The sequence below is a fragment of the Nannobrachium achirus genome (genome assembly GCF_963921795.1).
Source record: "Nannobrachium achirus genome assembly, chromosome: 3".
Classification (NCBI taxonomy): Eukaryota; Metazoa; Chordata; class Actinopteri; order Myctophiformes; family Myctophidae; genus Nannobrachium; species Nannobrachium achirus.
In genome coordinates, this window is record NC_137812.1 from 42628392 (window position 1) to 42652056 (window position 23665).

At 43.3% G+C, this 23665-nt stretch overlaps 1 protein-coding gene across 2 annotated transcripts; it reads right to left on the minus strand.

The window, feature by feature from the left end:
* Positions 1–1306: 1306 nt before the first annotated feature.
* Positions 1307–22582, minus strand: lcorl (ligand dependent nuclear receptor corepressor-like). 2 transcript variants are annotated; one of them, XM_080722312.1, is made up of 8 exons: positions 22403–22582; positions 18906–18971; positions 18557–18645; positions 17480–17606; positions 16657–16884; positions 15375–15450; positions 3718–9548; positions 1307–3268 (listed from the first exon to the last, which is right to left on the minus strand). In XM_080722312.1, the coding sequence occupies exons 1-8, from the start codon at positions 22500–22502 to the stop codon at positions 3261–3263; spliced, it is 6525 nt and encodes a 2174-aa protein (XP_080578438.1). In that variant the 5' UTR covers positions 22503–22582; the 3' UTR covers positions 1307–3260. The 2 variants fall into 2 exon arrangements, with proteins under 2 accessions (XP_080578438.1, XP_080578439.1); XM_080722313.1 differs by lacking the exons at positions 1307–3268; positions 3718–9548 and adding an exon at positions 10544–14522.
* Positions 22583–23665: the final 1083 nt, after the last annotated feature.

Genomic DNA, 23665 nt, shown 5'->3' on the forward strand with positions numbered 1-23665 from the left:
AGGACCCTGTCTGCAAAGGCCTTAACTCTGTTAACATAAAAAATATAATTGTTTTAATCAATAAAAAATTATATTACTATATACTATACTAACCTTGTTGAATTATTTGCACATGTATTGTTATTCATACCAGTGTCCTATTCCAGGGGTTTTCAAAGTGGAGGCCTGACGTCACTCCACTATACCCCTTGGTCGCAGGGTTATTTCTTTTTATGTTTTGGAATTCCCATAGGCTGTTAGATCGCGTCATAAGAACTGTGTTCCAAAAATAAACACCTCAGGGATTGTCAGGTATGTGACTGTGTTGTTTGATTGTTTTAAGTCTTGATTCATATCCATATGAATAAAATTGCCAGGTGACTTTAGTTTTGGAACAGTTCTTAGATGACGTATGTAAGAGCCCTCTAGTGGCATTGATGTCAGACTGGTGCTCTGCTGCAGAAGAAAATGTTTCAAAAGGTTTTTCAAACATTTGTGATAATGGCAAACTATATAAATGATATACTGAAACTGGCATATTTTCCATAATGACTTACTTTTGGACCTTTACTTGAGTATCTACATTGGGGTATTGATAAAAGGAAGAAATGAGAGTACTACTTCCACCACTGCCTATTTCACGGCAAAGCTATTCATCTACATTCAGTATTCTGAAGAGTCCATTAGAGATCGGAGACAGATATTCTATTCATCAAAACACAATGTATTTATATCAACTATTATCCTATACTAGAATTGGCTAGTAGGAGACAAAAGCATAAAGTAACTCAATACACCCATATATAGGCAGGACCATAGGGCGTCACCCATACTGTAGGTATATCACAATGACTGACAACCGTAGACTTCAGGGCAGGAATTTCATGAAGGCCATGGCCGCTATTGTCCCTCAGTTTGGCCTTGTGGCCCTCAAACCAATGTTGCCCTGAGGCCACAGTGGCCAGTCAGTTGGGGCATAGCTGACTGTACCACTTTCTCCTCTCGTCAATAGGACTCCAGTGTATTTTGTTTAGATTCTGAAATCTTAACTCCCTCGAGTCTTTAAACCAATCCAGTTGACTATGATTGCTGCAGGGCTGAGCATGGAGCACATTGTAAATGCATCCATTTCAGTGGAGATTAGGTTATCCCTCCCAGAATCTGACCAACTTCAAACTCGCCGACGAGTCGCGGCGTGCATCATATAGCGGCCCGTACATCTAGCTATTCATAAATAAGACATTTCTTCACTTCAGCTTTTCAGAGAAAATAACAGATCAATTTGCTTGCTGCCCAACAGTCAATTATATAAAACTTGTTATTTCAAAAGAATGTTTAATTGTTCTAATGACACAGACAACTCTTAGTTACATCTGCAAGGAACAGTATAAAAACACTTGGAGAAAAAAAAAATACAACAGAAGTTTAGCACCAGGAGTGTTAACTGCAGGTTAAAAGTTGGTCTTTTAATCACAAGACTTAGGTGTCCTCCCATGTTGAAATGACGGTCAAAATTACTTTTTACAAACCGAACAGTCAGGCACAAAATGCACTCAAGGTTGAAGCTTTGACCTATAGACGAATATCTTGGATCAATTTACACTACCTTTCATCAAAGGCAGGAAAACAAATCTGACCCAAGATTAGTGTTGAGGAGAAGGCCAGGCTGGGCCCCAGTGGAGGTAGGGTTCTCTTGCTGCAAACTAAAAATATTAACAGTGAATAATATAGAAGTATTGATGAAACAGACTTGTGCCATTTTAAGTGCCCGTTGTAAATTACTTTCTGGGGAAAGAAGCAGTTATGAAAACGTAATGTTACTGTAACCAGCTCTGAACGATCACAGCACATGATGTGATAAACTGAAATGACATCCTTGTCCAGCAGTACTTGTGACAGTTACAGCTCAATAACATCCATTCGTCTGTTAGCAATTAGATTATTACTACATAGATAGATCATCTGGATTTGTATTGCACCTAAGAGACAATATTCTTTCTTTTCTTTTTACAGTAGGGATGATAGTAGGACTCTGGATGTGCAAAGTATGGGGGTAGGTTGGGTGTAGTGGGAACTAAAGGATTAATCTCAGTTTGAATAGTGCAACAGGTAGGTCTGATGTCAACATAAGTACGGTAAATAATTAATGCTTTGGGTAAAAACAAAGGAAGGAGACAACTATAAAGATACTCCTGTTAAAACGACAGATCCCACAAACCAACATAGTAATGAAAACCTACATTCTACAACTGCATCATGCCATATTCCTCACCGTCATCACATACCTCTCAGTATTTTGAAGGGGTTATACGATGTTTAAGTATTTACACCATCTATGGCTGTGCTATTGGTCTTAAAATAGGCTGCACATGGACACTTATTGTGTGACAATTGCCATGTATTAGGGAAAAGGTCCATTTGGGTCCATTGCCTTAAAATGGAACAAAATTAATATTGGTGTCATAAATACAAATGGTGAATTAGAAAATGCTTGAGAATATATTAATGTGAACAATCTAGAATCAGAACAGTGCCACTGTCAGTGTACCCTCCCTTAATTACACGCTGCCTTAAAATATATGTTATATGACTGAACTATGACTGCAATGCAACGTGTAACCAGAAAAGGCCTATTAAAATGTGTTGTTACACAGCTTTGTTGAATACTCGATTCTGACTGGTCAATTGCAGAATTCTGTGGTCTTTTATTTCCTCAAATAACTGCTGTTCTCGGACCACTACTCTGCATCTGTTTACATTGCTAAGTGGAAAATTGTAAGCTAATAACATTTTTAAATCAATATTGTGTGCCAAATTATTGCTAGCCATGTAATAAGCTGTATAACTGCTTCGCAGTACCCTGGCCCTAATAATGAGGTATCTTTGAGGGAGATGGAACTGTACTAATGCAGATTAAAATCAAGCTTTGTCCTTCATTCAACAGCCAATTTGACAGGGCTCATTGTAAGCGCTTATGCCATTAAACTTCTGTTTGATGATTTGATCAACAATACACCTTTTCAAACAGAGACAATGGACGTTAACATTTAAAAGTATTCTGTACATACATATCCATGGACAAAAACAAAAAAAAGAGCAAGAGGAAATGGAGCTCAGTAAAAATAGTGCAACCTCAAGCTTTTGTTAAATTAGACTTCTGCTACATAACTGCTGAATGGACCAGAGTGGGGTTGCCAGTCTGTGTGGTCAGCTCAACATCCAAAGGCACCTGGTTTAACCATCAGTCTCTTGTTCAAGAAGGAGCAGGCTTCCTGCTTCATTTAGCTTCCTGTCAATAAGTAGAGAGAGGCAGATAAATTCAGTTGCTTGTTATTTCAAGTTTAAAGGCCCCGACACACTGAAAGCATCACTGATGCGCATCAAATTAGGCCACTTGTTCACATTGTAAGAGTCAAATCGTCGATGCATTCGGCTGCACCACAATTATTAATGATTTGAACTATATCGCACCAACTCGAATAAAATGAGGGACATGCACATGCATCCTGGTTCAAAGCATTCTAGAACCTGCTGTAACACAATGGCTACTTTTATACGTTGTAGTCTCGTCCATATTCTTGCTGTTTAAAGTGCTGCCATCACCAGCTAAATGTTTGCAAAAGGAAAAACAATTAAAACAATGATGAAGTAAGCGTCCAACTCTTTCAGTGTGTCAGGGCCTTGACTAGAGTAATAGATCATTTGTAAGGATGTGTTTACAAAAAAAACAATATTTACCAAAAACAAAGTCACACCATCTTGGTCCGCTTAGGCCCCTCACTCGCGATTGTCTCAAGGTCTTCGCAGGAGGTGGTTGTGGTGGCTCAAACACAACCGCAGGACTTTGCCATGTGCCTTTCTGTCCCTCCACCGCAACTTCATCCTGCTCCTGGCTTGCCTTTGATGAACAACTTTCAGACTCTTTAGAGGCAGTCCTCTTTTTCCTTTTCTTTAGGTTCCCCCTTTTCACAGCTTTATTCTCCCCTGTCAGCTTCCTCTCCTTCCCTGTAATATGGTGGGCAGAAGATGAGCCATCATCCAGTGTCACTGTGCAAGAGTCCCACTCTTCCTCAGCAGCTGACTCGTTGTCCGGGCCCGGGGAGTTGATCTTCTTCAGAAACACCCGGCATTCCTTTAGTGTCTCAGGGCTCCAAGCCTTAGAGCTGAGTTGTTGCTCTTTGGGTACACTCATGGGATCAGTTTGGTCACCAGAGCTAGTGGTATAATCGCTCTCTAAGCATTCAACCAAATCTGTGGCTGAACTGGAGAATGCTTTATCTCTGGGTCGTATTTCTGTGAACACGTGATCATTTAAACTGCTTGCTGATCTCCGTTTTGATTCCCTTCGTTTGTTCCTCTGCCTCTTTGGCCACTTCTTTCTTTCTTGTCCAGTTAGGAATCTTACCCGTGCTCGTAGCAGAGTGGCGGGGTACCTCGCAAGTTTTCTGCCTCTCCACCAAGGGGCTCCTTGATTAAGTTTTCCCGGCTCAAATCTAGAAGTGAACAACTGCCGTTTGAGGCTGGATGTTGATATGGACTTGTATCTGTCCAAGATCCTTTTTTGAGCCCGCTGCTGCTCAGAGGGACTCTTTGGCACAGTTTTGGCAAACTTTTTGATGTGTTTGCGGAGTCGTTCTGCTTGGGGACTAGAACAGAGACTTCCGTTGCTCACCGAACGGGGGTAGTGCATGTGCTCATAAGGATTTCTGGAGCTTATCTTCTTTACGATGGACAGAGACTGGGTTTCTGTTGTTTGCATAAACCATGAGCAGAGCTGCTGCATACTACAGGACCGTGGTTTGCTAGGGGGACAGTCAAACAGCATTTGGACCATAGAGGAATGTTTTGATCTCTTAACAATAGAGCTGTTGCTTTTTATGCCTAATCCGCTTTTGAAAGCTGCTTCTTCCTGATTTTCTATGGTGTCTGAGACCCAGGTGTCCGAAACCAGTCGTATCCTTCTTGCAAGTTCCTGGTTCAAGGTATTTTCATCAGCTGATGCAGCCCACCATCTTAGTGTGTCTCCAGGAGGAAAGATGGAATCTACAGATATCTTGGCCACCCGGTGCACATCCTGACATGTGCGTTTTCTCCCCATCTTAACAGCCTGGTTTTTCCCCCCTGAGGTTCCTTCATCCCCTTGAGCCTCCTCTAGTCTCCTTTGGTTGCTGGCCTTGTTCAGCAGAAGCTGTTTAGAACGCCGCAAGAGAGCTGTGCTATGGCTGTAGCTTTTTGGGGTGGAAGTGGCCACAGAGTGCAACAGGTAGATGGAGGGTTTCCTCACCCTCACTGAGTGACGCACTGCTACAGGTCGATCTGGCTGTTCATCTTGACTTTGATCTCTTGCCTCGGTCTTAGTCTGTAGGTTGATTGTCCGGGGCTCTTTGGCAGATGGGACATCTGGTAGTTGTACCTTTTTATGACTTAATGTTTCTGGAGATTGCCTGGCATCCCTGTTAATCTGAATCTTGCGTTGCCGTGGTGATACAGGGGTAAACGTTACTGAGATTCCAGAAATCTTCACTTTTGCTGGTCTCCCTGGCTTCCTCATAGTTACCTCATGGGCACCCTGACGACTCTGACATTTGATGTTGCTACTAGAATGAGGAGCAGACTCCTTGTCTTTCACAGGTCTGACCAAGTTCAACTCCTGTAAAGCAGGTTTGGCCTCAGAGCTGTGCAGTAAATTGATGGAGTCATCAGTTCTGTCCACACACTGTAGATCCTCATGGAGCTCTGTGTGGAGCTGGCCGTCGCTCTCAGACACCAGCCTTTTGTTCCTTCTTGATCGCCCATAAAATACGGTTATTTTGAGATTCCTGTTAGTTTTTTCCTCCATATTAGACTCCAAAATGCTTTTCAAATGTTCTGTATTCGGCCTCCCTTTAACTTGATCAGGACCCTTTTGTTTACGTGGTCGACCAATGGGCCTCTTCACCTTCTTCTCCAGCTGTGGTCCCAGCTTCTTGGGACGGCCTGGGCGCCTCTTTGGTGGAGTTGTTTCATGGACAGCTAGCGCAACATCGGTTTTGTGGTTTTCAGCCCCAATTGTACGCTTGGGCGGCGTACAGTCTCCTGACCTGCGGGCACCTACTTTAGGAGACAAAGACACTGACCGGGCTGGTGAATAAGCAGATTTGGGCGGTGTGCCAACGGATTTGGGTGGTGTGCTGACGGATTTGGGTGGTGTGTCTACAGATTTGGGTGATGTGGTGAGAGATGTGGGTGGTGTGGTGACAGATTTGGGTGGTGTGCCGACAGATTTGGGTGATGTGCCGACAGATTTGGGTGGTGTGCTGACGGATTTGGGTGGTGTGGTGACGGATTTGGGTGAAGTGCGGGTGGATTTGGGTGGTGTGCCGACGGATTTGGGTGACGTGCGGATGGATTTGGGTGGTGTGGTGACAGATTTGGGGATGGATTTGGGTGGTGTGGTGACAGATTTGAGTGATGTGCGGATGGATTTGGGTGGTGTGGTGACAGATTTGGGTGATGTGCGGAGGGATTTGGGTGGTGTGGTGACAGATTTGGGTGATGTGCGGAGGGATTTGGATGGTGTGGTGACAGATTTGGGTGATGTGCGGAGGGATTTGGGTGGTGTGCCGACAGATTTGGGTGATGTGCGGAGGGATTTGGGTGGTGTGGTGACAGATTTGGGTGACGAGCGGAGGGATTTGGGTGGTGTGGTGACAGATTTGGGTGACGAGCGGAGGGATTTGGGTGGTGTGGTGACAGATTTAGGAGGTGTGGTGACAGATTTGGATGGAGCAGAGATAGATTTGGGAGAGGGTGTGGCAGAATTTAGTGGGGAGGATTTTATTGGTGATTTGGCACAATTACTGACAGGACACTTGGCCTTTTCTGGTGAGCCAGCCCAGGAAGATTCTTCATATGGGTCAAATGCTTCCTCTGCCTGTCCACTAGAAGCAGATGCAGCTGACTTCAGGCTATATGTTAAACCTTTCTCACCCATTACAGGAGACACATACATGAGCTTAATTGGGCTAGTGTAGTCTGTGTCATGAGTCTGAACACAAGTGTCTGGGATATTAAAGCTGCAACTACGTGGCTTTGAGTGTTTTTGCCGTGTTCTGGAAGCCTCCGTCTTCTGCTCTATCACTGATAATGACTGTAATCTTCTATTAGATCTGGTGGCAACATCTCTCTTACAGTATGTGCTAGGTTTAGAAGGACTCTTTTCTGGGGCAACCAGACTTTCCGGGATGACATGCCTTTGTTCTTTAGACTCAGGGTTAGATGCTTTAAGTTGTTTATCAGGTGTTGATTCAAAGGCAAGGTCCCCTCTGGGCCGGGATGAGGACAACACAGTCGTGTCTCTTGATTCAGGTAAGTGGTCCATGACACTTGGGTTAATGGAGCAGGTATCCGATTTTACGGTATTCAAACTGCTGTCCTTTGTTAAGCAGGTATCCGAGTTTGTTGGTCTCTGGTTGAAGATACTCTCAGAAAAACAAGCAACAAAGTACATCTTCCTGGGCTCTGTTACATATGAAGAGAACCGTTGAGGAGGGACTATGTTTCTCCTGGATCTCCCTGCTTGTCTGGAGCTGCCAGGCTGACACATGGCTTTCCTCCTCTTGCCGACCAGCCTGTGCTGACATGTACTTCTGGCTGGTATATTGTCACTATCACACTGACCTGATGATGCATGCTCTTGGTTCCTACCATCTTTCTCACAAGCACTGCTACAGCCTGGAGTTTCTTTTTTCCGAAAGAGGATGTCAGATTTGCTCTGCAACTCGGTGGCGGGTACTTGGGTATCGGGAGCAATATTATCTTCTCTCTCAGTGGCTATCTCCTTTTCTGTCACCTCTAATTTAATGGTGTTCATCTCAATTTCCTCTGTAACAATCACAGTCTCTATCTCTTCCTTTAATTCACTCAGCTCCTCTTCCTGTCTCTCTGAATCCTTTAGCCATTTTCCAAGCCTATTTTTTCCCTCTTTCTTTTCTGTCACACAAACTAATTCTTTGCCCCCCATCATGTCACTCTCTGTGCCTAAAATTGCTGTGATCTTGACCTGTTCCTGAGCAAGTTCGTTTGCTTCTTGGATCCCAGTTACTCGTTCAGGTTTTTCCTCAGGAGGGGTAATATCCGAGGAGGAGCTGAATGTCTCTGAAGTAACATTATTGCCATCTTTCAATCGCATTCTCTTTGGTTGCATCCTCTTACAATACGACTGGTCAAGCATAGCGAGCTCCCGCTTGATTTGCAATCGTCGTCGGGTTGTTGCGGGATCAAGAGGCATCGCCATAGCTGCCAGTGCCTCTTGTCGCCGGCGGGAGCGAGTGTTAGGAGACTTGGCTTCACTACTGTCATGCTGATGGAGCAGCTCACTGAGGTTGTAGTCACTATCGGTGCCTTTGTGAAGGACTGTGGTGATTATTTCACTCAGATGCTCATCAGCAGGAGATTGAATGCTCTGATTGGCCTGGGGTTTCAGAGGGCACTGCTTTCCAATTTTGTGGACAGATGAGGAACTCAGAAGTGGCTCCTTCTCCTGAGGTTTGATTGTCTCTAGTTTCTCATTGAAACGCTCCACAACATCCTGCAGTAATCTCCCACTTGAGCTCTGCTCTGCCCAATCTCTTTTGGGGGTCATACACTCTTCTTCAGTGTCTATGTCCAAATCTGCATCCTGTCCGCTTATTTGCGCCGGAACATCCTTGACCGTAAGATGGAGGGACATGTCCTCCCCCTCCTCATCTCTGTGGTGTTGCAAGGAAGGAGGCTTTTCCTCCATTTTCCTGTTGATGTCTGAGGGGATGGGGGAAAGCGGGGGAGGGGAGGGACTCTGCTCTCTCTTTAACACAGGACAAGGAGGATCCCCGTCTTCAGGCCCTCCCTCCACTGCTTGTGTGCGGGTGTGGTTGGAATAACAGTGACATGGGTGGGAGTGGTGGTTGCAGCAGAGTGGCGAGGCGGGGCACACTGACGACGAGGGGCATAACCTGGAGGAGGTAGAACAGAGCGAGGGAGACGTGGATAAAGAAGGAGAGGAGGCAAACGAACAGACTACTTTGTTTATACGACCGACAGCCAGACTTTGGCAAGCGATACAATGGAGGCTCTTCAGGCAGATCACAGGGTAGGCTGCCACACTGCAGCTCTGCACACAGCAACAGCCTGAACCATGAGTGGCTTGGCTTTTACAGTCAGTGAAACGGTAGGGATGGACGCTACAAGTGGACTTAGAGTCTGCTGGGTGCAACGTGTCTCTTTTAGGACCAGGGTGGTCACAGTCTGACAGTGAGTAGTGAGGGCTGGTGCCGCGAGGTTTACAATCACTGTAACCAAACGGAAGAGGGGTGGTGTTATCCTCTAGTACTACCCCATGGTGGCAGCAGTGAGACTCATTCTGACTGGCAGGCCTCTGTTGGGGCGAAGACAGCAGTCTTTCCTGGTGCGCCAGCTTGAGGATTTGGTAGAGCAGTGAACGATGAGCTGGACAGAGTGAGCGGAAAACGACTTCCAAAGCAGAACTCTGTTCACATGGAACCTCCTGCTTAACGGGATCCTTCAACTCTTCTGTAACAGCCAACGGGAAGCTGGAGGCAGAAACACAAACATGGGTGTTAAAGTCACAGTCAGGATTTATGCATATTAGCTAAACAAAAAAAACTAAAAAAAAATCACGTAAGCCAAATAGCTAATAACCCATTAAGAGTCTACAACTGCCTTCTAAATCAGTAATTCTCAAACCTTTTCGTAATTCAAAAATATTCAAAAATGTTCAAACACTTTTTTCCAAAAATGTTCAGAAATAGCAGCTATAAAAGCTCACAGCACGGCACGAAGTGGCATGCTGTGAGTTGTATATCTGCTATTTTCTAATAGCCAACACTAAGATCTAAAGGGACACAGATGGTTTCTCGGTTTTAATGAGACAACTTACTCTGACAGCTTTCATATTTATACTTGGTTGTGTGCAGGAACATAGACAAGTGCACAACACCAGTGTTGTATTGGTCGTGTCACGCGTGTACACACCGTCCCCAATGTTTTTGAGCAGGAGCACGTACACTGACATGCATCGATTTGTAAAAGAAACCTGGAGTTAACACCTCAACGTTTACAAAGGCTGCAGTGTCATACCAGGTGATTTAACAAAGGAACGAGGCGGGATCCATATCCATCATTGTCTGACCTGTTAACTCCTGTAGAGTAAGCGATGTGCGCGTGATGTCATTAAATAGCGCCCCCCCAAACATTAAATCACCAATACAACACTGCACAACATTAAGCACAGACGTGTTGTGCGCTTGAAGATCGGACATTTCTGAGGCACTCATGCGCGCAAACTACAGTACGTACAACTCAGGCTTTATACTGTAGTCTTGAACTTATTCCACAACAATAATCAGTGCAACAAATACATTCAAGAAAAAAACTATCCATATTATCTTTCATTATCTTATGAAATACAAATACAATACCAATAAATCGTACTATACAAATCCGCAGCTTGTGTGTCAAATGATCACAGGAAAATTGGATATTACAGAACCTTTTTATTAGTTATTAATGAGTTTCTGAAGGCAAAAGATAACATTCTGCTAAAGGCAGAGGGGAACGATTGTAGCAACGCTCAAAACCAAGGTAATTTTCAACACCACCAACAAATCAACAACAAAACAAAAAAACATTGCTAAATGCCAAATTAAGTAATTTCTTGCAAGCGATACACTGTCACTAAGTTGCTCGTCATAATAACATCCACAAACTTACGTTTGGTATTTTCAGGGATTTACATTTCTAATCGAGGGAGTGCGTTTTAAGTAAGATGCGCAATTACTTTGTAGTGTAAATCTTTTTAGATTGGCAGTAGTGGACTAAAATATAACATCTCAAGAATTTAATCTTAACATAAGCACTAATTAACCACAATGTTAAGGGGAATACGTTCTGGACAAAATAAATTATTCATACAGGCTAACATTTAAAAGCCTTCATGCAATTGCAGCAATACACATTTCACATTGCATCAAAGTGCTTTATTACAAATGAACAACTACCACAATCAAACTAGTAAAATCACAGTTCTGAAGCACAATCAATAAATAAGTATGCAGCAACAAACACAAAACATTTCACAATAAGAAAAAACTGCTTATAATAAATCATCATTAATTTATGCATAAATAACCGATTTCTGTTATGTAATTTCTTAGATTTGTCAGCAGTTCCATAATAAAAGTAGTAGGCCTAATTCAAAAACAAGGCTGTCAACGGTATTGAGGAGTGTTACAAGAATAAACTGCAATAAAACCATAATTGTGTTCTAATAAAAGTATCTTTCCACTAAGTTACGTAGGCTAATCAATAAACTGGCCTATTGATATAAATAGCAGATAATTCCCAGAGTAGAGAGACAACGTGCCCCAGAGACAGGCACTGGTGTATTGTTATGAGCAGACATTCAGTATTGGTTTAGTTGCAAGGAATACAGGGTTGAAATGCCACTGAACCTGAACCAGATCATGAACAAAAAAACTGCTAGCCTTTAAATTACAAAGAACAAACACAAAACAGTCAAATAACAAGGATACATACAATGCTAAGAACATGGGACATAGTTCATAATTTACCCTTTTTCTTTTTAAGTTATGTAATCAAAGTCAGTCAAACGGCTGAATAGTAGTATGGTTGATGTTCTACTTTCATAGAGCAGGCAAGTTTAAGGTTTTATGATATTGGTGATTTTACACGTACGTGTTATTCCTTGAGAGAGACAAGAGCTCATAATTGCTTCTTGAATAAGAGCTCATACCCCAGCATATTCAGCATAGAAGACAATATGAAGGCCTTGATATGTAACCAGACATCGGGCTACAGGCAGGCAATAAGTTAAGCCTAGAGAGGTATATGTGGCAATGAGGTTAGAGAGACAGGCAGTCTGACATCCCAGCAAGGTAAGAGAAAGCAGCTTTGTGTGAGTAGCTATCGGGTAACCCTGAACTGCTGCTTTGGTTGTAGCAGAACTAATGGAACGCAGCCATTTGAGATTTGGAAATGATTTAAGAGATAACATTTACGATTTCCCATACAGAAAATGTAACCTAAGCGTGATAGGTTGAGTCTTTTCTTTTTCTTTCATTTTTATGCCACTAGCTTTCCACAAACAGTAAATTGTAGTCACAATGAGTGTCATCAATTTACCCTATCCACGGGTAATCTGTTTAGAAGTAACTCATTTCATTGCATGTGACCAGAGAATCACAATTGTGTTAATAAAAAAAGGCTTTTGTATTTTAACTATAGGTCTCTGTGCCTGTGAACTTTTGTAGTTTTAAGCAGCAGTCATGTATGAGGTTGACTATAAATACAGCTACAGAATTCTTAATATCCATCTGCAATAAAACATATTTTACAAACAATACACATTCACAAAGATTGATCATTCCCAAGCTTATCAGAGCACATTTTTCAAACATGCTTCACACATATGCATTCCAACTACCCAATACAAATCTTCAGACTAGCTTTCACAAATGGAGAGGGAAAAATGTGTGGACACAAAATGGCTTTAAACACATTAAACCTATTGTCCATATTCTAGGGGAGAACATTCAGAGAAAGTAGCAGATCTACATCGACAAGCTCACAATGCGCAGTTTTGAGCTTGTAGATCGGCTTTTTTCGGGATCTGGTGTAAATAGAAAATAGAGGATCAAGTATAGAGCCCTGGGCGATCCTGGTCAATGAAGTATATAGGGGTTATGTTAATCTCTTTACAAAGTTTAATCTCCAGATGAGGATGTAGCCACCAGAAAAGTTTATACTGCTCGTCCAGCTACCTGTTTCTATGTGTTTTATAATAGCAGTGAGTTGATAATCTGTTATAATGGCTCTATAAGTCACTTCATTAGCCTGGGTGAGCTACCCAGAGAGAAAGCGGGAAAGCTGCAAATGACAATCATCGGCGCCCCAAATAACTTGGAGCTTTAAGAGTTGAATCACACCTGAATAACCTAATAGCTAGAGAATATGACAATCACACTCTGAGGGTTCTGTGTTTCTTACTAGCGATCCCAACCATTAAAGTAGGACAATATGTAGTCATTCAATCTTACCAGCAGTCTGGCCAGACAGATTAGTAAAACATAATAATACCAATCACAAGATAATCAATGTCTGTGTCAGAGGAAAGATTACCTTGCTTGAGTCCTCTCACTTTTGTCTACGTTTGTTTAAGTTTGGTTTGACAGAAAATGTCAAATAGCTGCAATTTAATTACAGGTCGGGACCAAGACCAAGAAACACAGCTGGAAGTATGACCATCACATTACAACAGACACACAGTTTAAAGACCTGAATAGTAATTGTTTTTATATAAAAAGGCATGAGTTGTGTTTAAACAAGTGTCTCCAGAAAACATTTATCCTGTAAGAGTGAAGAGTCCAAGTGGTGCAGAGTTCTAGAGCCCTTGGCATGTCTAGGCCTAGAACCTCTTCGCGGCAGCAGCGGGGTAAATAGTCCCTGAGTTAGTGGAACCAGTTATGTTACCAGAACCAGAGGAATTTGAGTTGGGCGGACAGGAGTTGGCAGATTTCTTTTTGGGTGGATTCTTGAGTGTTCCCGTGCGCTCTTTGACTTTATACTCCAGTGTGCTGTGGGGAATCCCATAAACCCCTTGGGCCTTGGACACGCTCATGCGGCCTCCCATCACCATGGTTATGGCCTCCTCCAGTAGATCATGATCATACTGACGGTAGCGCCCACGTTTCTTCCTTGGCTCCTTGGACTTGTCACGGCGATCAGCCCCCTCTTCAGAATCATCAAGTGAGGAACCCCGTGGGCCAAGGCGGTGAGGTGATTGGTTAGCCCCTCCAGCCCCTCCAATGGAGAGGTCTGGCAAGAAAGGAGGTTTAAGTTTGAAGAGAGCTGAGGGTCTAGCAGCAGCAGTGGATGCGACTGAATTGGGAGTACCCTCCGTTAGTGAGATGTGGTGGTGCAGAGCTTCGTTGTAAGGCTCAACAAGGCTTGGCCTGTTGTGGTCAGAAACAGAGCGGACCTGAGGGATACGGAGAGGTGTGGTCGTCTCCAGGCTGGGATTGGGGCTGGGTGGAGGCTGAAGGGCATCCCTGAGGTGGGGGAAAGAGAGAGAGGAGAGGGTCTTCTGCAGACCACTCTGCTGATGTAAGGACAGGGAGGATGAGAGGGAGCGAAAGTCTCCGTTCTCTTCCGCTGCTCCCCCAATTTCTGCCCGCTCCGCCCAGGCCGCCACCTTCTGCAGGACCAGACGCGCCTCTCCGCCCAGCATCGATGACATCACATTGTACGAAGTGACCTCGTCCCTGCAATCGCCACTTCCTGGTGTGAGGCAGCGCAGGAGCCCCAGGCTGCTGTCGGCCCGGCCTTCCAAGCCTTGTCTCAGTGTGTGGAGCGGTATGCCATAGAGCAGGGCGGCTCGCTGCTCCTGCAGCCTCCCAGAACGTACGTCCTTCAGGGCCTTGGACAGCAGCCCCTCAGACAGCTCGCAGCTCCTCTCAACGTACTCCTCCCTCTGCCTGCGCTGCCTCCTAGGGATGGGAGGACCAAACAGCAGGGTCAGGAGGATGGAGGAGATGGAGGGGGGGGTTTGGTTTTTGGCATAGGGGAGAGTGGGGGGTGCAGAGCGAGGGGTCCACTCCTTTATGCCTTGTGTTGGTAACATCACTGCATCTCTTATGTCTCAAGTCTGTTTGTTTGTTTCAGGGTTTCTTGTCTCTTACATATGCACGCTGCTGCGTGTGTCCCTCTCTCTCTCACACACACACATTCTGTGCGTGGCAAAGCCTCTTCACGTCCATGTGGGACAGTCTGTGAATGGCTGTGGTTACTCTGGCACTGGCACACAACCCCTGTAGTTTTGTGATTTTCTTCAGTGAGCTTGAGGTTTGAGTAATCACTACAAAAGGAGGTAAAATCGCTGTGACGTAGTCCAGTGTTCTCCCCATTGTACAATCCTTAGCTGCTGGCAAATTACTGTGACACTGTTGTGACGTTACCGCTCAACAAGAGATAAAAGAGTCAACCCCATAGAATTCCAACACCCAGCACAAACAAGGCCTAACATCATAAGACTTACTCACTACAGAACAAAACACACCACTGACAACCTAGTGTGCATATGAATCAAGGCAGACAAGCTGACTTCTTTGAAGAACAAAACAATATAAATAACTATGCAACCTTATTAGTGGCTCAAAACAAAACTACGGGGGGCAATATGATCATACCCAGTTAGAACTGGGAGTATCAATGGCATGTTTTATTGTTTGATTGTTAAACCAGATTTCATACTAGAGTTCATAGTTTCCCCCTTTATTTTTCATTTGAGTCATTTTCATTTTGATATAGGAAAGCACTTAAAATAGTAAAAGAGCACTCACCCTGAGACTTTATGATTGGATGACGATGATGTCACTGAGCAGGCAGAGTTCCTCTTGGAGAGGTCAAGCACACCATCTGGAAGAGAGACATGGGTATAAAACCTAGCTGTGGACAGCAGCAAGTCATAAAGCAATGGCCTGATGTTTGATGGCATTACATGTGTTGGCTTGGTTTATATGCACTCAGTATGAATATACTTTCATCCAACAATAACAGAGCCTCTAAGTGCAAGTGTTTAACTTCAACTGTTACCAATTGACAAAGAAGCATCTGCTCTGGTCCTCTAAAACTATCCTTATCTTCTAGTTAGGGAGGAACTCTCCCCAAGAGAGCTGTGAGGTTGCAACGCCCTTTTACTGTTCTATTCTCAAGGTCTGTGTGTCGGCAGATCCATGCCAGCAGTGATGTTGGCTTTCAAAGTAGGTTTTCAATGTAATGAGTCCCGGGACCCACAGGTGGTCATTCAAATGGGTCCCAGAAAAATGTTACGGGTCCCCAATAAAATGTTTTTGAGCGTTGTGACAACTTGTGAGCTTGTAGATCGGATATTTCCAACATGTTTTCCTCTTTCTTATATTAATTTACAATTTGGCTAATGTTTGAACAGTTTTTATATTATAGTTGATTACTTTTGATGCAGTAATGGTCTTTAAATTGTGACTTCACGGTCCCCAAATAGAGAATAGATGGAACAGCAATATTTGTTGCACAAGTGTTTATTGCTCTGGTGTTTTCTACAAACTGGGTTTCTCTTTGAATGATTTATGCTTGCGTCGCACCGTCACCGTGAATAACAATCTAAAAACGTGTTGCGAGTCTGCGTCAGAGTTTTGCTGGCCTGTGGCGCATGCGCAAAATGGTGGCACCCGTGGATTACTATTCTTTCTTTTATATTGTGTTCCTAAGACAATTTCTGTGTGGATTGTATTGTTTATAACTTAGGATAAAGTAGGATACAGCTATGAACAATGGAGGTGTCCGTGGATTTTTCTTTTTACTGCAAATTATTTATAACATGGAATCTGTTGGCAATTTGGCAACTGCATCCAATGGACTCAGCAACACTGACATGAGTGCGTCATGAGTGCGTCCTATCAAAATAAAGTGCGTCGCTGAAGCAGGACGCAGCAGGCCACCCAGCATCTCTGTGCCAGTCTTTGGAATGACCACGATGAGTCACAGCCTTAGAACTTTGAAGTAACTGACACACATTTGCTTGGTTAGATATCACATTATCTTTGAATGAGCCTTTAGTTTATTCCAAATAAACAAGACGGGTACCTGGCAGAGGTTCCCTGGTGGTTTCCTGTTTACGGTTCACTGTGAGGTCCAGAGGTGCATCTGGGTCAGCATCGTCCGACAGAGATGAGGAGGTGTCGGTAGAGGGGCCATTCATAGTGGTGTGGAGGTGGCTCTTGGAGGCATACTCCAGGGCAAACTGATGTATCATTTTCTTCATCAGTTCCTGAGCAACCAGAGGGATGTTGGGATCGCAGTTCAAGGGCACATCTGGCAGAAAGGGAGAGATAAGCGGGTAACATAAAACAGAGAAGAGATCTGGTTGTTTTAATCATCTGTTTTTAGCCCAAATAACCGTATTTAAAGTCCAAATAAAGACAAATAATACAATGAAAATAGAACGATGAACAAATACATATATTAAATCAATATAAGCTGTTGTGATTACTGTTATATTTTTCGGTAATAATACGATAAATTCCTAGAACATTTGACATACATAGCCTAACAAATCAAATGACGTCCAATTCAGGAAGAAGCAGCTAGCAATAGCAAACATACTGACTAGTAAATGCTGCGCTACAATATTGGAATATATATTGAATTTTGACCCCTGTATTATAAATAGATTGTATCTGTCCATCCTGACTCCCATGTATGCCCAATAGACCCGTGCCCAGCCGTACCTGATCTTGAGACAGGTCAACCCGGGGTGTAAAAAGTATATGCCGATTTTCAGGGATCAAATATATAAGCTCAAGAATGTGTAGAATCCCTAGGCTACACCTTTGAACAGATGAGTATTTCACCACACAGACATGGCAGTCATTTCAGCACCAGACAAGGTCAGGAGATATAAACTCACCTTTCTTGTGAAACACAGCTTGAAGAAATTTGTGGGCTGTTAGGCTGCTTTCAGAATTATTTGGAGCCTGAGATGGAGAGTATTCTGAGGGGGAGGACAGGGGGGAGGCGGCTGCAGGACACTGATCCTATGAGAGACACAATGAGATTACATTACTGAATAATAATAACAATGCTGTCATTTCCCCATCCGGAGGCATAGATAAAAGATTCTAGATTACTGTTGTGCATGTTGTAGCCCAGGGGTTCTCAAACCTTTCTAGGCAGTGACCCCCACTGACAAGCACTTGGAATTGTAGGTATTACATTTAATGTGACTGGGTTCCACAGCTGACTGGGTTCCACAGATGAATATTGTGAAAATAGCTGATCTACATGCTCACAACGTCTCGCATTGTGAGGCGTTGTGAGCATGTAGATTGGCTATTTTCACAATGTTCGCCTCTTGCTTACTTAATATTTGACAGTTTGGCCAGTTTGGTATTAAAACGGTCTTGAAAGACCTTAAATTGTCACCTTAGAAATGTGCAGATACCATGTATACACTAGTGTGTGTTGGTTTGTTTACCATTGAGTGAGAAAATAAATGACATTAAGCTAATCATCTGGGGACCCCACAAAATAATTTGGGGACCCGACCCCAAGTTTGAGAACCACTGTTGTAGCCCCACAGCACACCAATGGGAATATCTAAATCTCAAGGCACAGCTGTATTATTGATAGCAAAAACAGATGATCTAAAGCTCACAACAACCCGTAGGGATGGGGGGCTGGATAATTTTATAGTGATGACATGGCCAAAAACTGCACGCCAGGTTGGAAGTGGTTTCAAATATATTCTATTAGGATATAGAACTGTAGTGAAAATGAGTGAGCACAAAGTACTGATATAGTAAACAATTATTAACTTTTAACAATTGTATATATTGAAATAATGTTCAGTTGTAACAAAATCCCAAGGCACACCTGGACTTGTCTCATGGCACACTGTTAGTAAACCACAGGAGTAAACCATGCTAAAACTAAGTGCAAATCCAGCAGTGTCAGTTGCTATGCTTAAACTGAATCCAAATCTTACAGCGAGTTTATCCAGCGGCAGGTTACAGAACGAACAGTAAGAGCAGCTGGCTTCAATCGACCAGTCATCCACATCTTCGGGTTCACAGTCTGAAAGATGCAAACACACAACGTTAACATTACATATGGATTAAACCGGTGGTTCACAAGGTTTCCTACTGTGTACACTGTACACAAATTCAATACTGTATTATTTGACATGGCCCACACAGTGCAACATTTACAATAACAACTTTCACAACTAATCAGACACACCTTGATGGGCAACGCACCAGCCTTACATTACATTTAATACATACATTCTGTCAATTTCTGTTAGAATACCCATGTATGTGTAAACAAAAACCCACCGTCAAATATATTGAGGTCTCTAAGCAGCAATGGGCCATAGATTCCCTCAAGAATGCTTTCAAATCCTGCAAGAAACAATGAACACACTCAATTACCTAACTTTGTTTTGACAAAAAACAAATAACAAAAAGGGATACAGAAAGCTTAAATTCTTCACACTAGACCTTACCCGTTCGAATATATGTGCTGCAAAATATGTGCAGAGTGTGGGTTTTGGGGAAAGTAACTGTAACTGCATGGTGCGTGCGTGAGAATATGTGGGAGCATCATAATGTAAGGAGCAGCCCATGGAGGAGTGTATATTTATGATGGATACAAATAATTTAACAGCAAAATTAGGTGAATAGAAGTATGAGGATGTATTTGCTCCACATAAGTTTTCTATACCCGTTGGAAGATGAGACACATCACCCGTTGCATGCGTGACCCATGGAGAGAGAGAGAGAGAGAGAGAGAGAGAGAGAGAGAGAGAGAGAGAGAGAGAGAGAGAGAGAGAGAGAGAGAGAGAGAGTGAGTGCAACATTCCTAACTGTGAGAGAGGTGTGTGTGGGCCCGGGGCTAGGGATGTCCCGATACCACTTTTTTGCTGACCGAGTACAAGTACGAGTACTTCATTTTGAGTACTCGCCGATACCGAGTACCGATCCGAGTACAATTAATAATACAAAATGTCTTTAAATTACCTTTTTTTCTTTTTTTTTATCAGATGTTCCTCACTTTTGGCTGTATATAACACATTAAATTGCATTGCTTTCCCAAAACATGGCACACATTTCACTTTTTTTTTTTTCAGGTTTAGCCCATGGAAATTCCTGTACTGTGCATGTTCTTCTAGATCTGCTATGCTCAAACATTTTGTATTTTTACATTTGATACTTTAACAGAGAGAGAGAAAGGTGAAGTGGCGGAACACACAGGGTACTCGGGCGCTTTGTGAGCAGTATCTGGCGAGTACCGATACCGCAAAATAGGCCGGTATCGGGGCGAGTACCGATACCACGAGTACCGATACCGCATCCCTACCCGGGGCTACAGATCCCATGGCCTGGAGGAACGGACCGTAACCCTGACAACAGGCTGTAGAGCTGTAGAGTGAAGAAACGCTAATAAATCGCTAGAATTTGGGAAAAATGAAATTCGGGCTCCGTCATCGTGTGTATAATGCTAATGACCAATGCCATGTTAAATTTGAGATCAGTCGCTGAAGCGAGTGAATAGATAATGCATTTTGTGCATTTTGTGACCTACTGACTGACTGACTGACTGACTGACTGACTCAGGCTTGTCAACTCTCCTGGATTTCCCAGGAGTCTCCTGGATTTTGAACCCCTCTCCTGGGATTTCTCCTGGATTTGGTATCAAACTCCCCAAATTCACCAGAACACAGGAAATGACATCTACTATGTACATTTTTTTCTGGGGGAGGACCCCCAGACCCCCCGCTGTAGGGGTGGGGCAATGAATGCAAGAAAGATCAGACACATATTCACTTCAGTAATGACTTAAAAATTAGTCATCATTAAAGATGTCCTTTGGTTCAGTCATCAATACATGCGTATAAAACATGCACAAAATTCACCAGAACACAGGAAATGACATCTACTATGTTACATTTTTTCGGATGGAGGACCCCCAGACCCCCGCTTTAGGGTTGGGGGCAATGGATGCAAGAAAGATCATATACGTGTAATGACTTAAAGATGAGAAGTCATTATTATTCACCTACATTTGGCATTTTAAGGCTGAAATTGTACTAGTACTAGTAAAGCAAGCCTGATAAAAGTATCAAACATGCACAAAATTCAACAGAACACAGGAAAATATATCTGTTAAGAGGTTTTGGGGAGAGGACCCCCAGACCCCGGTAGGGGAGTTCCGCGCACCCCCCAAAAATCTCCTGGATTCTGACCGTCCAATGTTGACAACCCTGGACTGACTGACCTCTCTCTCTAATTATATGTTAGATGTTTATGTCAGAAGAGAAAGGCTATTTTACCACACTTGAGACTTTTGCAATGAAAGATCACATCACTCGAACAAATGACATTTTTGATGGACTGTTTACAGTATACTGTCTGTGAAAACTTAACTGAATCATGAACTGAACTGATTTTTGTTGCTTTTCTTAGACAAAATACACTGATGATTGTGCTGTCAAACGATGAAACTATATGGAATCTATAAAAAGGTTGTGGGGGTCCCTGCTTCATCTCTCTCTCAACTAAGGGGTCCTTGGCCTGAAAACGACCCCTGATCTATATAATAGCTACCTAGCACATTTCAATACCAATTTGCCTGTTTTTTGTTTCTAGTCAATTGGTAACATGATATAGAGATGTCATTCCACCAGACTAGAAACCAAACATCTCCCTCGCCCCGTTTCTAAAACAGTCCAAGGATGAGGGAGGTTTAATTACACCTGATCCTACAGTCCTTCTATAATCAGCTGTTTAAGACACTAAGCTCTGCGCGTAACACCAAGACTGACGTGTTCTTCAAAACTTAATTAAATCTAGTTCACCCCCCCCCCTCTCCCCCAAGTAACGTTGACAACAAAGCCTTGTTCAAAAGATCAAATAGTCACGTGTCTAACCGTTACCGGAGGCCGCTGGCTCTGTTTATTGTCTCTCATTAAACGGTATATAACGTTACACTCCCCCTCCCCCAAATAACGTTAATAATATCTGGCTCTCTGGCGTAGCCCTTAGCATGTTAACCACCGTCTGTCTGACTGACGGACACCGCATTATGATGTTAGGAATACTAATACATGACGTTTAACCAGCCGAACGTTGTATAGCTGCACTATATGCTGTTTATTTACACCTATGTACTCAAAACAAAACAATGTCAGCCTCTTTTGCATCGTGTCAGAGGATGTTTACGCGAGCCGATCGTAGCTCAAAGGGGGACAAAGAAATGGGCCAACAACACACAGATGGCTAGCTATGCAAATAGCAAATGTTAGCCTGCCAGTGTAGCTGGCCACCTATACACTACAGTGGTGTAAAAAGTATTCACATGTTTTACCTCAGTAAAGGTATCAATACTGCAATGTAGAAACACTCTTGTAGATCGGCCATTTTCAAATGGCCGCAATGTATATATGGCTGTATGTTTTGTAATAAATCAAAATCTTCAAAGTAATTAGTAACCAAAGTATTCAGATACTTGAAGTGGAGTAAAAGTACAATATTAACAACCGAGATGTCAGATGTAGTGGAGTAGAAGTAAGAGTATTGGCAATAGGAAATACTCAGGTAAAGTACACATACCTCAAAACTGTACTTAAGTACAGTACAGTACTTGAGTAAATGTACTCAGTTACTTTACACCACTGCCACCTACAGTGCCAGGCTGCTAGCTTGCTAAACTGGTTAGCTCGCCTTGGCTAGCTTTGTACCCACAGCTAGCCGCAGCTGTCACGCTGTTTATTGACCAAAACACTTGTCCCCCTGATTAATGACAACTTTTCCCACTCCCACGCGGCTCTTACCCACGCAGTGGATCAACGTGTGCCGCCAAGAGTCGAGTTCGCGCCTGAAACCCTTCCGTTCTGCCGTGCATTTGTTGCTCCGGCACTGTGCAGCCGCCATTCTGCCCGCCGTCCTCCTTCCCCCTGCCCTGCTCTCTCTCTGGACGTCACCAGCACCGACCCTGAGTGTAGCAGCAGTCTGCTAGGAACAGATTCCAACCACAGCAGGCATCGTCCTTCTCCTCCTCCTCCTACCTGGGAAGATCAGTGCTCAGATCCGTTCTAGAGCCCGCCCTACTGGGAAGCCGCGATTGGATGCGTACCATGTCTCGCACAGAATATAGCTGAACATAGAAAATCTCCTCTCCAGGGCCAGGGGTCATCATCATCATCGGACAAAATGTGTCCGTACATCTCTTTTTACCTTGTGCCAGTGATGACTGCACCTTTTCCTATGCAACCTTCGAATAAATTCTTCAATCAATCAATGAATCAAACCCGTGGCAAGACTTGTCCTTGACCGTAGTAATGGGGTCTTTTTGTAATCACAAGACTGGATGGCAGCCTTGAATGGGTTTTCTTCAGAATATATTTTACACTGATTTACTATGACATTGACACACACACTATGACTCCACTAGTCCAGTGTTATTAGACTATTTATCTTTATTTTCACGGACTACCATAACTCTTGAGAGAGTGTTGTACAAATGGAACCATGTAGGGTCCATTTGGTTGGGCCATGATGGACCCGTAGGAACCATGGGTCCATTTGGTTCCATTTGTAGGCTTTATTGAAGTTTTGCAGGGTCTCCAGTCTTTCCACGGTCTCTGACGCTGAGCATAACGGTGCACAACCCTAGAGAGGACACTCTGACTGGGTCCTTCTTCTTTTTTTTCTTTTTTTTACAATACCGCTAGATGGCGCAGCGGTAACGCTGACGCAGCGCTACAGACAACGTTTCCGTATCCGCTTTAGACCGGATGTGTAAACTGCAAAGTGAATTGTTCCCACTTCCCAGTTTGAAACTAGGGAAGATAGATACCCAGTGGTAGCACAGCAGTATACAGTTATTTACAAAGTTACAGAGAAGTAAGAAAAAGGTAGGAAGAAACAAGAACAGTACTGTAACAGTAAAGAGAAGGGTTAGATAATAATAATAATATAATATATAAATATATATAGACCTATACATAAAGTGTCTTAGGGCACAACTATCAAAAAAGTACAGTGTCTACAGAGATCCAGAGTCCAAAGAGACCCTAGCAAAATACTCAGAAACT